This window comes from Mirounga angustirostris, unplaced genomic scaffold (genome assembly GCF_029215605.1).
Source record: "Mirounga angustirostris isolate CCGP_5_RB_7025 unplaced genomic scaffold, mMirAng1.0.hap1 SCAF_1, whole genome shotgun sequence".
NCBI classification, from domain to species: domain Eukaryota; kingdom Metazoa; phylum Chordata; class Mammalia; order Carnivora; family Phocidae; genus Mirounga; species Mirounga angustirostris.
The window spans coordinates 202,649,258-202,665,254 of record NW_026991709.1 but is presented as its reverse complement, the minus strand read 5'-3'; the positions used below and the strand labels follow the sequence as shown (position 1 = coordinate 202,665,254).

At 54.0% G+C, this 15,997-nt stretch overlaps 1 protein-coding gene across 3 annotated transcripts; it reads right to left on the bottom strand.

The window, feature by feature from the left end:
* Positions 1-3,639: 3,639 nt before the first annotated feature.
* FKBP8 (FKBP prolyl isomerase 8) lies at positions 3,640-14,106 on the bottom strand. Of its 3 annotated transcripts, none has more exons than XM_045862689.3 (9): positions 13,997-14,106; positions 12,266-12,585; positions 8,932-9,101; positions 8,652-8,740; positions 8,141-8,361; positions 7,327-7,499; positions 5,252-5,329; positions 4,603-4,734; positions 3,640-4,171 (listed from the first exon to the last, which is right to left on the bottom strand). In XM_045862689.3, the coding sequence occupies exons 2-9, from the start codon at positions 12,558-12,560 to the stop codon at positions 4,085-4,087; spliced, it is 1,245 nt and encodes a 414-aa protein (XP_045718645.1). In that variant the 5' UTR covers positions 12,561-12,585; positions 13,997-14,106; the 3' UTR covers positions 3,640-4,084. The 3 variants fall into 3 exon arrangements, with proteins under 3 accessions (XP_045718645.1, XP_045718644.1, XP_045718646.1); XM_045862688.3 differs by having other exon boundaries at positions 13,976-14,088; XM_045862690.3 differs by having other exon boundaries at positions 8,141-8,358; positions 13,976-14,088.
* Positions 14,107-15,997: the final 1,891 nt, after the last annotated feature.

The following is a 15,997-nucleotide window of genomic DNA, read 5'->3' as shown; positions in this document are numbered from 1 at the left end:
GCCTGCTTCTCCCCCTCCCACTCTCCCTGCTTGTGTTCCCTCTCTCGCTGTGTCTCTCTCTGTCAAATAAATAAATAAATAAAATCTTTAAAAAAAAAAAAAGAATATCCCAAGAACTTAGACATGACCTGCCAGGTCCTTTCCTGGGCACGTGCAGGGTTTGGACAACCTAGGCCTGCTTAGTTATTTCTTTACTGATCTACATCAGTAGGGCCTTCAAGTGCCCTCAAACCTCCATTTTGCTTCATGAATCAGCTATATTATCTTCACCACGAGCCATGAAGAAGGTAAGGCCTAGCATTACCTGGGAATAGTTTGTAGTGATGGCCGTGCGGACTCTTCCTCAAAGGGAGCCTGTGTGCTTGCTAGACCTCCTGGGAAATTTTCAATGTCGGTTAAAATACCTCCATCAGCCCAGGTGACTGATGACTCCATGGTCATTTTCTTCCACCCACCCATCTGCCCACAAGCATTTATGATCACTCCTTTCTGTCCACTGCCCAGTGAGGGAGGCTCCCCAAGAAGACACAGCAGGCCACAGAACAAAACTGATATAACCCGGCAGACCCCCCGCCCCCAAATGCCCACATGCAACAGAAAACCTAGGCTGACTCAGGCAAAAACAATTATTGGCTCTAACGACTAAAGAAATGACAGACTCCAGGCCCAGCTAGCTCCAGGAGCTGAATGCGGTCACCAGGACATGTCCAGGTTGCTCTCTCAGCTCTGCTCTCTGGGTGGCCTTAACTCTCAGGCCCCTCTTTGAAGAGACAAAGATAACCACAGCAGTACCAGGCCATCATCCCACCAGCTCAGCAGCCCCTAGAAAAGAGCACCTACTTCCCCATGGCTCCAGAAGTACCAGGGCAGGCTTTGATTGGCTCGTTGTGGGTAACATGACCATCTAGGATGTGTGGCCAGGGGCCTAGAATGCTCTGGTTGGTCAGGCCTGGGTTGCAGACCCACCCCTGAAGGCTGCTGGGGAACCAGCCCCATCTGCATGGAAAGGTGTGAAAGGGAGTTCCACCAGGAGAAGAAATAGAGGACAGGCATTGAAGGACCTGATGGTCCCACGCTGGGTGACCCAGGAGATTGTCCTTTTAACAATGACGTGAGATGGCTGAAGTGCTTAGGAGATGTGAATGCCCCCCCACCCTCTCTCTCTAACACACACACACACACAGCTCATCCTATCATGCTCACTTCCAATTCACAGCCCACTGTGAGCTGCACCCTTCAAGGGTCAGGCTGAATCATTGCCTAAGACCAAGTGGAGGAACTGGTACATGTTTTCATATGAAAGAAAAATCCATCCTAGCTGTCCTCTGAATGTATCACGTACTGCCCCACCAGCACACCTTTGCGCATGGCATGCGAGTCCTGGGAGCACTCTTCACGCCTGCCAAAGGACTCCTGTGCCTTCAAGGAAACTTCACTGCCCCTCATCCTGGACACCCTGTCCCCCCTCCACTCCCCCCCCATTTAGACCATTGAGGATGGAATGACCAAGGGAATGAACATACTAAAGTTCACACTCCTGGCCATGGCATTCAAAGCCTCTCTCGTTTCCTGGCTCTAACTTGCAGGGAGGTGTAGAACTGGCTGGTGGTCAGAGCATGGGCTCTGAAGGTAGGCTGACCTGGGCCTAATCTTGTCTTTTGTGTCCAGGTGATGGGACCCTGGGCAGGAGCTGACTCCTTTCTGGGCCTCGGTATGCTCAGCTAATAATGGGCACAACCAAAAGAACCTTGGAGCAAAGCCTGACTCCAGCATTACTAAAAAGCTACAGGCTTCAGGACAGCATGGAACCCAGTGTGAGACCCATGAAGAGGACACAGAGACCCCAAGGACACAAAGATCCTGAGCATGGAACAGAGGCCAGAGGACTCACACATGTGTCATCAGCTGATTTCTAACAAGACTGCCACGATAACTTGCTAGGGAAAAGAACGTCTTCCCCACAGATGTTTCTAGAACTGGATGGGCTATCTGGAAAATGAACCTCAACTCCAACCCACACTGCATACAAACATTCACTGAAAATGAATCATGGATCTCCATAGAAAAGCTGAAGCCATGGGGCGCCTGGGTGGCTCAGTCGTTAACCGTCTGCCTTCGGCTCAGGTCATGATCCCAGGGTCCTGGGATCGAGCCCCACATCGGGCTCCCTGCTCGGCGGGAAGCCTGCTTCTCCCTCTCCCGCTCCCCCTGCTTGTGTTCCCTCTCTCGCTATGTCTGTGTCAAATAAATAAAATCTTTAAAAAAAAAAAGAAAGAAAAGCTGAAGCCATAAACCATTTAAAAGAAAGCCTAGAAAATCCCTACAAACCTGATCAGCAAATACTAACAAAAACATAAACTGAACTTCTTCAAAATTTAAAACGTCTGCTCTAAGAAAATGAAAAGTGAGCTCCAGAATGGGAAAAATATTCATAATATACCTATCCGACAAAGGACTTGTCTCCAGAATATGCGAAGGATGGGCACAGAATGAAGCCATCGTGGGTCCCTGGTGGACTAATGACACGCCAGCACACGATCAGTGGCAGCGATGACCCTCACAACCCAGGCCAGGAAGTCACCCTTGCCAGCCCACCACCCCGCTGGTCACCACTCAGGCCAGCTTTCCAGCCTGAGGTCAGCAAGACCAGGGAAAGAGGGGGTGTCCTACCTAGGACTCTGGCCCCCCAGGCCTGGCCAACCCATAGCTCGTACCGCAGCACCACCCACAAAGCCCCCCACTGTCTGAGTACAAAGTATAAGCTTAAGAGGGCTGAATGGTGGAAAGGAGCAGGTTCAAGCCACCCACAGATCTGTGCCCAGAGAGTCATCCAGGTGGCTCACAGAGCAGGGGCCTGGAGCAGGCAAGGTCAAGGCCTAACGGCTACCTTCTGCTGGCTGGCTCTGGCCAGTGGCTTTCCCTCCCGCGGCTGTTAGGGGACAGGTGCAGGACAGATACTTGTGGTGGTGATCTATTCCTGGAGATCTCCTCTCCCGGAGGCAGGATGAAGCCAAGAGAAGGGTTTCAGGTGCTGTGCTGGCAGAGGCCTGACCACGGGCTCTGCCTGTTCTGGCTGTGATCATGGGCAGCATTTAAGGGAGAAGCTCCTACAGCCCCAGGTTGGGGGAAGAAGTAAAGGAGATCAAGAGGAACTCCCAGAATCAAGCCTAACCCCTCCCCATAGTCCCTGAGGCCCCACAGGGTCCAGTTCTGCTGACCACACACTCTTCTCAACTTTGAACGTCCCGGGCTCAATCCTGCTCCAGGGCCTTTGCACTGGCTATGCTGTTACCCAGACATGGGGCTGTCTGCTTGCCGTACAGCCAGCCCCCTGGGGTCGCTCAGGTCTCAGCACTGTCCCCAGTTAGATCCTGTCAGGATCCGCAGATGGGGCAACAGAGACAAGAGAAGTAGAGTAACCAGCATAATTGGGTGTGAACCCCTGCAGAGCCCAGCTGTATACCCTGAACGCATCGCCCCACTTCTCCAGGCCTCTGTTGCCCCCTTTGTAAAGCAGGTCTGCCGTGGCCTGGGAGGAGACACCCCCCCGCTCTAGTCCTGCATGACCCTGGATATAACACAGGTTGTCTCTGGCCCAGCCCCAAGTGACAGTGGAAGAAGGGACTGGAGGCGGCAGAGTGCGGGGTAGGAGGCTTTATTTCACTGGAGGGGTGGGAGGGAGAACCTGGACAGAGGGCAGCAGGCGGTGTGGGTGGGGGTTGACGCTTGGAAAGGGACTGGGTTGGGGAAGGGCTGCCCCCAGGCCTGTTGGGAAGGAGAAACTGAGGCCGGCCTCTGTTGAGACCTAACCCAAGGGGGTGGGGGTGGGAATGGGAATTGGGTCTGGAGGAATGAGGGCCCCCTCCCTCCGGGCTGGACATGGAGCCCGGGCCCTGCCTCACTTTCCTCCTATAGGGTCATAGTCCCTCCTGGCTCACTGGGGCCACGTGGCCCCCACACCTCACTGCTCCTGCCCCAGAGGAGGGGGCTCGATCAGACAGGGCAGTGGACAGGGAGCCTGGGGAAGTTAGGGAGCGCGGGGTGGGGTCCATGGTGTGCGAGGGGGTGGTGGCCACCTGGGTGGTCAGTTCCTGGCAGCGATGACCACAGAGAGAGCCACGCCCCCCAGGGCAACAGCAGTTGCCCCGAACAGCCACTTCCAGGGGATGGACTGTGGATAAAGGGGAGGGAAGAGAAGGCTGGAGGGCGGTCAAGACCGATACTGTGGGCTTCAGCTACCAACATGGCCCAAACAGGCCTCCCAGCAAACCACTGCCTGACAATGCCTTTCCCACCTTCTGGCAAACTCCTATTCATACATCAAAACTCAAGCCAAGTGTCCTCTGTTCTAGAACACCTCCCCTTCTCCTCTGAAAGAGCTATCACTCCCCACCCTGAGCCCTCCAGGTTGTGTTCCATCTTCTGCTCTAGCCCTGGTTGCACAGGGCTGAGGCTTCTCTGTGTCCCCAACATGGTCCAACACAGCCCAGCTGACGGGGACATCAATGCTTGCAAAATGAAGAAACTCCTGGGTGGCATGCCCCGCCCTTAGCCCCTGCCCCTCCTCTGGTTGCATCCCTGTGCCTGCCAGCCCCAGCTCACCCAGGCACCCTTGCCAGGACACTTGGCAGGTAGCCGGCTGGGGTTCCCCAGCATTTTCCGGTACAGGGCGGTCTCTGTGCTCCTCTGGGCCGCGTGCTTCTTCACCAGTTTCGAAAGCTCTGCGTGGATCGTCTGCAAGAGGTGGGTGTCAGTTGGGCTAAGAACACGCAGCGGCAGCAGCAAACCTGACCATCATTTCTGATGCTCTGCCCTTCTGGGGCCCCTGGTCACTTTGGGGTTAGGGCCACTGGGACACAAAAGTTCCATCTGCCCCTCTCTGGGCATCAGCAAAGTGGGGGCTGCCATCTCTATCCCCCTAGGTAACCAGTGGATGGGGAAGAGCACAAGGTGGCCAGGAGAGAGGAAGATTTTGGTAGAAAAGCTGAGGACACTGACCTGGCCACGTTGGTGGCACCCTTGGCCTCTGGGATCCCTGTGGGGGAGGGGTGAGCCCAGACCACCTATGCAGGGGTCATGAGGGTCTCAGCAAGCTGGCTGGGACTCTTCAGCCACCCAGCCCCTCCCTGTCACTGCCCAGGCTGGAACATGATAGGAAGAGCCACAGCAAGAAGGACAAGGCAAAGATCACAGGATGACTTCCCAGAAAGGCGGGCAGGGCAAGTCCCAAGGTTGCCTCCTTTCTGCTCACCTTGTTGGAAGGTTCCAGCTTCAGGGCTGCCCTCAGAATGGGGATGGCCTCACTGTATTCCCCTTGCTGGGCCAGCACCTGTGGGAGGAAATGGATGGCATCACTCTGGAACTACAATGCACCAGGATCTTCTTCAAAACGCCCAGCCCTGCCAGGCTCCTGGCCACCCCGACCAGTCCCAAATCTATCACCAACAATCACCCCAGGGATCCAGCCACCTTTATACTGTTCCCGAGCCCTCAGACTACATAAGCGCCCCACTAGGCTCAGTGTCCAAGTCTGCTCCCTCCGCTGCATATCTGTCTCAGACTTTGCAGGAAACCTAGGTGCTGGCCTCACCTCCTCCCTTGCTACCCTAACTGGCTCAAGAAGCCAAATGAGCATTTCCAAAGCTTTGACTACAGTGAATGATTCAGAGCCAGCCAATGAGATCCATCTGAACTATGCTGGTATCACTGAGAGACCAGATACTAAATGGGGAGGATGGAAGCCTTGAACTTTTTTTTTTAAAGATTTTATTTATTTATTTGACAGAGAGAGACACAGCAAAAGAGGGAACACAAGCAGGCAGAGTGGGAGAGGGAGAAGCAGGCTTCCTGCTGAGCAGGGAGCCCGATGCGGGGCTCGATCCAGGACCCTGGGATCATGACCTGAGCCGAAGGCAGACGCTTAATGACTGAGCCACCCAGGCACCCCAGCCTTGAACTTCTGAGGGAAAAGGAAGAAGCATCTTGGTCACCCTGAGGGGAAAACCCACAGCAGACAGGCACAGCATCCCTACAACATTGCTAACGCCTGGATCCAGCCATGCCTGAAGCCAACATCCCATACTTGGCAGTTCCACAAGTTATTAATTCCTCCTCTTGCTTGAATATGTTTGAATAGGTTTCTGTCGCCTACAACCAGCAGATATAAACGTGTGTGAGACTACATGAGCAGACAAACCCACCGCCCCCAACGGGATTATAGACCCCTAAAAAATAGACAGCATCTTCTTCCCAAGCTTCTACACAGAACCCTACATACAAGTGCTGAAAAAATGCTGGTTGGAGGGAGGCCCTGTTCATGCTTCTCATAAACAGGCTATGTGACCCGCCATTTGCTTCTGTCTCATCCTCAGTTTACTGCTAAAAGGTGCTGAACCTCTCTCCCCAACACACACATACGGCACACGCGAACACACACACACAAGGGTGGGGATGAACAGAGATGGGGGCAAAAGCAATTACAATCAAGTCTACACAAGCCAAATTCATCCCTACATTCCATAGCACTTACTGGGCACCCACTGTGTACCTGGCCCTGTTTGCAGGGCTAAAGATTTACCAGGGAGTGAAAGAGACAAAATCTCCAGCTTCTAGTAAGGGACATAACAGCCACAATGACACCTGCCTGTGCTGACAGCAACACGGAAAACATGAAGACAGGGCAGGGGGTCAGGTGGGTGTGGCAGGGAGAGCTTCCTGAGGAGATGACATCAGAGCAAAGATCTGAAGGAGGTGAAAGAGGGACCCATGGGGGGAGGGGAGGGGAGTCTGGGGTGTGAAAGTTTCAGGCAGAGGGCAAGCCTGTGCAATGTCCCTAGGATGGGAACAGCCCTGACCTGGGCAGCAAGCAGTGAGGAAGCTGAGCAGGATGGAGAGAAGGAAGAGGAGAGGTGGAAGGTGATGGCGGGAGGACCAGATGACTCAGAGCCCCAAGGGCTGCAATGAGGACTTGGCTTTTTACTCCGAGGGACATGTGAACCGTGGAGGGTTGGTTATATGCAAGGAGCAGTCACCAAAGGGCCACAGAGCAATGTCAGGGATAAGAGGGAACCTAAGACCTAGGGATCAAGTCTGGCCTCAGTCAATGAATTGCTATGATCCAGACCACACCCCAGCACCTGTCTGGGACTCAGTTTCCCCACCTGTACCCCAGAGAGCTTGGCTGGTTGATGCCCATGCCCGTCTCAAATCCAGAGTTTGGAACCAGCCCCGCTGCACTGGCTGAGGGGAATTAGCCTGCCCACCTGTAGCTTATGCATACCATCTGCCCACGGCTTGTGGTCCGTCCACCTGCAGCCCGCAGCTCACCTTGCCCTTGCGAAAGAGAGCCTTGATGTTGTCGGGCTGGTGCTCCAGCACGAGGCTGCAGGAGCGCAGAGCGGCGCGGTAGTGGTCCAGCTTCAGCTGTGAGGCTGCCAGGTTGTTCAGACATTTCACCTTCAGCTGCAGGAGCTGCTCCTCCTCCTCGAATGTCATGTCCACTGTGGGGGGATGGCGCTCAACCGTGGCCGTGGTTACCATGCCGCCAGCACCCCACAGCCGCCCATCTGTAGAGGGCCGGCCACCTTCTAACCCAGGGAAAGGCGCCCCACACACTGTGTGACCCAGGCCAAGGCCCACTCCCTCTGTACCTGGTGGCAGAGGAGACTGGGTGGGGAGGGCCTCTGAGTACCCCGGTCCCAAGAGACTGGAGAGAGAGAGGGGCTCTAAATTCCCAGGGGCGGGGCCTCCACCGTATCTATTCCTCAGAGAACCTCAAGCCTCTCTGGTCTCAGTTTCCCTATCTCTAACACAGGCCAAGACCAGCCCATCCTCAGGGCACTCCTAAGTAGTCTGTAAGATGGAGCCTAAGCAATGCGAAGGCTTAACCACAGGGCACATGGATTGACATGGTCTATGGTCACCCACATTCCAACATCTACCTGCGTTCTGTAACATTCCGTTGATCGGGGACACACCATAACTCTACAGTGGACTCTAGCCTAAAGGTAGGAATAGTTGAACATCTATCCATATTCTGGAATATTCTAGAACATTCTGAGTCTGAGTCCCTCTGTGGCTGGATGTTTCTGGCACTAGTGGATGCCTTTGCAGGGGCCGGCACATTTGACTTGGCAGTCACCTTTGGCGCTAGAGGTGATGGCCTTGATGGCGAGGTCGTAGGAATTGGCAGCCAACACGAAGTCGGCTCGCTGGTAGTGGGCATTGCCACACTCCCGCTTCCGGTTGGCCAGAGCCACACGCTCCTGCCCTGTGAGCATTTCCAGGTCAGGCCCATCCACGGCAGTCTTCAGGGTCACCTCCAGGCACAGGGCCGCGTGTGGGGGGATGTATGGGCTCCTGCTGGGGGATGGGGCAAGAGCAGCACTCAGACCCAGCAACCACCATGAATGAACCCTAGACACGCTGGGTTGGCTAGGGAGCGGGGGGGGTGGGGGGTGGGGAGGCTCAAGACTTGGGAGCTGGCCCCACTGTCACCCCCTCCTCTGTAAAACGGAAGGGAAGTACCTTGCCACCCATGAGCTACCTGACTTGGTGAGTGACTTCCCGTCCCTAAGTCTCAGTTTCTTTTTCTATAAAATTGGTAAGCAAAGGGGTCCCTCGTGGGGACCCTGCTGGTAACAGGTTCTCACCTGCCCTGGGGGCCATAGCAGTACTTGGAATCAGCAGTGACCATAGCTGTCTCCCCCACATCCATGAGCGGAACGCTGAGATCCAGGGCCTGGGTATGTGGGGCAAGATGGTCAGGCAGGCTCAGGTATCGAGGAGCAATGCCATGCCCGCTCTGACCCCACCACCACCTTACCCCCCCGCCCAGCCCCTGCCCTCCAGCCACCACCACCTCCCCTCCACCCCAACAGGCCTCCTCCAGTCAGCCCCAGGCCAGCTGCCAGGCCCCTCGCGCCCTCCCACCTGGATGACGTCGCAGTCACCCAGGGTGAACACCAGCTCTGGCTCTTCCTGCACCCGAGTGCCATTCTCCAGCGAGGTCTGCAGCTGCACAGTGACTACCTGGCCTTTAGCTGGGCGGCTTGAGCCAGGTGGGCCTGGGACCAGCGTCTTCTTCCGTAACAGCCCGTTCCCTGCCGGGGACCAGGGACAAGCAGCCTGTCACTGGGCAGGTCAGATGGGTGCCTGCTCCCCAAGCACCCCTCTCCCAGCACCCAGCTGAGCCTCAAACAGCTGTTCTGCCACTTACTGGGTAAGTGATCCCATGCCCCTGGGACTGTCCCTGTCTGGACACTAGGCATGAAAGGATCAATTTGAGGAGTGACGATAATGGCCCGTCTGACCATTATGTCAAGAAAATTAAGACTTGGGACGCCTGGGTGGCTTAGTCGGTTAAGCGTCTGCCTTCGGCTCAGGTCATGATCCTGGGGTCCTGGGATCGAGTCCCACATTGGGCTCCTTGCTCAGCAGGGAGCCTGCTTCTCCCTCTGCCTGCCACTCCCCCTTATTGCACATACACCCTCCCCTTCTCTGACAAATAAATAAAATCTTAAAAAAAAAAAAAGAAAGAAAATTAAGACTCAATCAGGGCAAAAACCTAAGAAAATCATCCTGCCCAGCAGAATCAGGCTGGCAGGGATGCCCAAGCAAGAGACTCTGGAGCCACCCTCCACTCCCTCTCCAGGTTCCAATTCAGCCCTTCAACATTTGAGCCTCAATTTACCTAGCCATGAAATGGGGTCATCAGGGAGAACCCTGGTGACACCGAGTGAGCAGTTTGCTTGATTAACAGAGTATCTGTGACACCAGGTGTCCCTACCGAAGCACCACATCGCATTTCAAAGTTAAGCAGCCAGAGGGCCTATAAGCAATAGTCCCCCTGATGGGCCCACAGCCCATGTTTTCCTCCAGCCCCCAAGCAATCACAGGAACGGCCAAATGGCCACGGCCAACAGCTACTGAGCAGCCATGAGGCCCAGCACCCTCACAAATCCACTCAAGGAACCCCCACAACAAAAAGAGCCACTGTCATCCCATGACCACCACTGAGGCAATTGAGGGCTTACACCTGTGAGGCCCATCAGACTGATGACTGCAGTCATCCATATTCCCGACATTTACCTGGATTCCATATTATTCCACCAGTTTGGAATATACCATAATTCCGAGTGGACCTTAGACTAAAGGTGAGGGACAGGGAAATATCTATAAATATTCTGGAATATTCTAGAATGTTCCAAATTTCTGTACTGTTCCCCAACTTGTACATGCCTCATATCCAGTCTCAGATCAGTGGTTCCCTAGGAAACCCTGTGTCTCTAAGTTTCTGGGCACGGATGGTGGATGTGCTGGTAGGGTTATAACCAGGCACTGCCATTTATCGCGGGAGACTCTGGGCAAATCACGTACCCTCTCAAGGCCTCAGTTTCCTTGTTCAGAAGCCCAAATTCTGACCTCAGAAAACGGCTGGCTCAAATATAAATGGAGTCAGGTTCGTGCTCAGAGAGGAAGCAGGGCAGCTCTTAATATCAGTAAAGAAGAGCTTCCCAAATTCTAATACAGCAAAGGAAGCTGTCTGTTGGGCAAGCACCTCCACTTCTCTGTGCCTCAGTTCCCTCATCTATAAGATGGGGATATGGTGCAGCACCTGGGTGGCTCAGTTGGTTAAGCATCTGCCTTGGGCCTGGGTCATGATCCCGGAGTCCCGGGATCGAGCCCCTTACCTGCTTTTCCCTCTGACCCTCTCCCCTATCGGGCGCTTGCTCTCTCTCAAATAAATAAAATCTTTAAAAAAAAAAGATGGGGGGGCGCCTGGGTGGCTCAGTTGGTTAAGCAACTGCCTTCGGCTCAGGTCATGATCCTGGAGTCCCGGGATCGAGTCCCGTATCGGGCTCCCTGCTTGGCAGGGAGTCTGCTTCTCCCTCTGACCCTCCTCCTTCTCATGCTCTCTGTCTCTCATTCTCTCTCTCTCAAATAAATAAATAAAATCTTTAAAAAAAATAAAAATAAAAATAAAAAAAATTTAAAAAAAGATGGGGATATGGTAAGAATTACATCACAGGGTTGTTGTGAGGCTCAAATATGATGCACAGGCCTGGCACACATCCGGTGCTCAGTATATATTATCTAGTATTATTTTTATTTTTTTAATATTATATTTATTTATTTATTTGAGAGAGAGAGAATGAGAAAGAGCATGAGCTGGGGAAGAGGCAGATGGAGAGGGAGAAGCAGACAGCCCGATGCGGGACTCAATCCCAGGATCCTGAAATCATGACCTGAGCTAAAGGCAGACACTTAACCAACTGAGCCACCCAGGCACCCCAACCTGGTGTTATTTTTAGAAGTAACGTTTCGGGGCACCTGGGTGGCTCAGTTGGTTAAGCGACTGCCTTCGGCTCAGGTCGTGATCCTGAAGTCCCCGGATCGAGTCCCGCATCAGGCTCCCTGCTCAGCAGGGAGTCTGCTTCTCCCTCTGACCCTCCCCCTCTCAGGCTCTCTGTCTATTTCATTCTCTCTCTCAAATAAATAAATGAAATCTTAAAAAAAAAAAAAAAAGAAGTAACATTTCTATCAACAGCAAAGATGATAATAGTAACAATTCTGCATTATCAAATCAGGATTACTTGATAACTATTGCTTCAATATCAGTATCCGTGATCTGATTAATGACGTTTCACTACCACATTTATTAGCAGATACTAACGTTATTTAACATACTAGATAACAGTAGCAGTAGCAATATGTTTCTTTAGTTTCCAGAGTCGCTATCATGGGGTACATGGTGGGGCACGTGTGTGGATTCCCCTAGTTTCTTTCTTGCAGGACTTCTCTGAACAGTCACAATGCTAATGCATGCTATGAGCCAGAGGACTGAACAAAATGGGATGTTCTCCAGACCTATTTGACCCCTGAACACATTTTCAGGGGACAGGCACTTGTCAAACAAACGCCAAAAAAGCAATAGTGGGGGTTAGGAGCTGCCAGCACCTGGCATACTGGCTGTGTGGCCCTGGGCAGGTGACTCAGCCTCTCTGAGCTGCTCTTAGCAGCTCTGGGAAACAGGGACATAACACGACGTGCGTGTGCGTGTGCATGTGACAATGAAAGATATGAAGTGTCTCAACCAGTTGCCTGTGGCGGGCGATCACCGTGGTTACATGTTTTACTTCCAACCTACTGCATAGCAGAAAGGGGGAAATGAGGCTCAGCGGAGAAGAGGGCCTAGGCCAACGTCATTCCTGAACCTGAGCTGTCCCGGCCGTGTGGGTCAACCCAAGCCACCCCGACTCCTTACCCAGGATGTCCAGCCACTCATCCGGGGCCGGGGCGGGCTCGGGCTCAGGCTCCATGGCGGCCAGGAACTCTCGGGCCAGGGCCCCAGGCTGCTCAGCCTCCTCCAGTGGAGGCTGCCCCACGTCTTCAAGTGGTGGCAGCTCACTCAGGTCTTCTTCCTCCTCTTCCTCCTCCTCCTCTCCCTCTGCGTCTTCCACCCCATCCAGCACCTCGAAGTCCTCAAGTGGTGGGACCCCAGCAGGCGGTGGGGCAGTGGGCTCAAGCCCTGAGGCAGAGGGCTCAGCACAGGATGCCATGCTGCTGGGGGGACGGGAATTGGCCCTGGTAGGGGGAATGGATGGGGTAAGAATCCCACCCTCAAATTCTCCTCTGCATCCATTCACCACACAGCCTATCACCTGCTGTGTGACTTAGGGGCACCAGGCCTTAATTTCCTCATCTACACAGGGGGTAAAGAACAACCCAGGCTTGCCCCACACATCAAACCCTGGGGCTCAGTCAGTTTCAAACAATGTAAACTGTTTTACAGCTAATTATTTTTTTAGTTTTTACAAATACCCAGAGAAGTAGGAAACATCCCCCCTCCATATTTTACAGAAAAGGAAATTGAGGCCCAGAGGGGCAAAGCTATTTGCCAAGGTCACATAGCAAGGCAACTCCACAGACAGAATTTGAACCTGGGGCTTTATCAGATTAAATGCCCAGAGGGGGTGCTAGGATTTTTTTTAGGGGGACTGAAGTCTCAGGAAATCTATTTTTAGAGCCCAAAGGGAATTGAATCTTTAACAGGACTCCCTATCTCCAGCTGCCCCTTCTCCTAAGGGTTGCCACTAGAAATCCCAAGGCTTTTCTTCCCATACCCTGAATCTAATACCACTCCCCAACACCAAGGACCCTGGCCTAAAGCCTTCCCTGGGAGCCCTTTCTCCTCTCCTCAAGCCTCCTGATCACGCTCTCAAAGTAGCCTCCTTTACAGGAGTGGTCAAGACCCCTATAGCATTCTACAGCCTCCTCCTCTGGCTTGAACAACTGCCCCCCCCCCCGCCCCCCGCCCCAGGACCCAAGCTCGGAGGTGGTAGAACCTGGCCTTCATTCTAACCCACAGCATCTCCTCCCTAACCCTCACCTGCCTGCTCCTTCCGGGCTCCGGCCCCATTTTCTGAGACCCTCCCAGCCCCCACCCCCACAATCCCCTGCGCCCGCATAACTCCCCCTCCCCCCTCCCCCAACTACCGCCCCCAGCCCGGGCCAGCTCCCCCCACAGCCACTCAGTCGACCCGTAAACACCCTGATGTCCCCAGACGCCCCTCTCCCGATCGCCTAACACCCTACGCCCTCCAGACGCCCCCCCGCCCCGGGCTGGCTCTCCGTCAACCTCCCACCCAGGCCCCCAACGCCTCATGCCTGTCTGACGCCGCCAGTCTGGGGCCCCCGACCCCCCGCACCCCTCGGGGCCCTCGGCCCTGCACTTCTCTGCCAGCACCGCCCCCACCCACTCCCCTCAGTCCCCTTTGGTTCCCACCCCCGGCCGCCCGCGCTCGGCCGCGCCCCCTCTAGCACTCCGACCCTCCGCGCCCCCGGGCTCGCCTCCCCCCGCGGCCCTTGGCCCCGCCCATTGGCCCCAGCCCCCATCGACCCAGCACCCAGACCAGCCCAGGCCTGGGCAGCGCCCCTAGCCGGCGCAACCCTGCCGGCGCCCCGGGACACGTGCCTCCGGCTCCCGGACCCCCACCTGGGGTCCTGCGCCCCCCTCCCCGCCCCCAGCCGCGGCCGCCGCGCCTCGGGAACCAGGCTCGGGCGCCCGGCCCCGCCCCCAGCACGCCAATTGGCCGCCGCTCCTGCGACTGCAGCAGCCATTGGTCCGTGCACACTCCGTCTCGGGAGCAAGCACCACCCCCTTCCTGCTTGTTTCCGCGGGGCGTTCTTAAAGGGGCAGAAGCTGCAGCGCCACCCGGAGCGGGGGCGGGAGCGGGGGCGGGAGCGGGGAGGGGGGCGGGGGCGGAAGCAGGGGCAGGGGCCGGGGTCTCGGACTGGAGTCTCTTCGCCAATCCGCGCCGCGCTGCCTATCGGGACTCACCGTTCCCGTGTGAGCTTCACCTTGCTTATCTGCGAAATGGGGATAAACACTCCCGTCCACGCACTCTCACCTTGGGGGGCTTTGGGGAGGACAGCCCTAAAAGGTATTTCCTTAAGGAGCTCAGACTTGACCGTCAGTGCAGCTCTGGGACTGCTGGATAACCCACCCTTAAGCCCTAATTAAAGATGTGGACCCAAGGTCTCGAGGGGAAGCGATCACCCAAGGGCACACAGAACCCCCGCCCCTCGAGTGGTCGGTCTAATCCCCGAAAGGTTGTCTTTTGCATAGAGAAGAAACTCAATTAATGGTTAGGTGAGCGACTGAGCAAGCAGGGCTGCTGGAAAGAGTTTCTCCTCCCTGCACCCTCTGCCAGAGGGTGATAAGGTACCCATGGCCTCGGGAGAAGGTGGCAGCTTCGATTAGTTGGGTTTTTATGGATCTTGTTTTGAAAAGGGGGGGACACTTACTCTTCCCTCTTTCTATTTTATTTCCTTCCCAGGAGTTACCCATTTACAGAATGATCTCGTTCATTCTTTTGCTTCTCTCCCTTCATCCCACTCTGCTCCATCCTGGAAAGAATTTTGCCTGTTTTGTCCCCACTGCATCCTTGAGTGATGCCTAGCACCTACGGTATGGGAGTTCAATAAATGAATAATTGAATGAATGAATGAATGAATGAACGAACGAACGAATGAGTCACTGCCTATTGGAGGTAGCTAACACTGGAGTAGGTAACTGGTTTTGGAAGTAACTAACTTTTCAGATTGGTGCTCCTTCCAAGGTCACCTCCTACAGGAAGCTCTCCCTGACCTCCCCAAGGCAAAGCCTGATTGGCTGTCCTTTTAGCTTGATGAACCTTCACTTCATAACTGATTTTATGTCTGTGCCATTATTTGACTTACCTTTGCTTTGCCCACTAGATTGGAAAAACCCCATAGTCTGGGAAGGGTCTGTTTGTCATTGTTTGAACACTGGAGCCTACACAGTGACTGGCACAAAAGGAGAGGAGGTGGGGGGAATTCAGGGAAATCACTGTGGTTGGAAGGAAGGCAGGCTAGCCAGCCAGAGAGGTGCTAGGCTGGTGAAGATATGTGAGAAATATCCTGGGAAAGAACATCAAATAACCCCTGGGCCAGTGCTGGTTCTGAGGGACTTGGACTACTCCCTGTCCATCTCTGAACCTCAGTGTTTTCATCTGCACAGTGGAGTCTCTTACCAATCCAGCCCCACCTCTGTTATAAGGGCTGGAAGAACTATAATAACAATGATACTAATAAGTAAATAAGTTAAATACAAACTGATAACAGCAACTATTGCAACACTAATAGTAATAGCTGACACTCATCAGAGGTGAAGGCAAACATTCACATGTATTTAATCCTCGCATCAGCCTTATGAAACAAATGCTCTGATATTTGGAGACCATGTCATTGACTGCATGGTATTGTGATTGTCACCTGGTGAACTAGACTTTTTATTGTTATGATGTGCTCCTCTTTATTTCAATGTTTCTTGCCTTGGATGGACTTTGTCTGATATTAAGATGGCACATCTGTTCTCTTTTAGCTCATTTTTTTATTCTTATTTTTTTTATTTTTTTAAAGATTTTATTTATTTATTTGACAGAGAGAGAGTTAGCGAGAACAGGAACACAAG

Bases quoted from the DNA above. Each gene is read 5' to 3' on its own strand.
- FKBP8 (XM_045862689.3), bottom strand. From the start codon at position 12,560: ATGGCATCCTGTGCTGAGCCCTCTGCCTCAGGGCTTGAGCCCACTGCC. The intron at 8,741-8,931 runs GTGGGAGGGCGC...CCACATACCCAG, and splicing joins GTGACTGCGACGTCATCCAG to GCCCTGGATCTCAGCGTTCC. The intron at 7,500-8,140 runs GTGACTGCCAAG...ATCCCCCCACAG, and splicing joins CATCACCTCTAGCGCCAAAG to TGGACATGACATTCGAGGAG.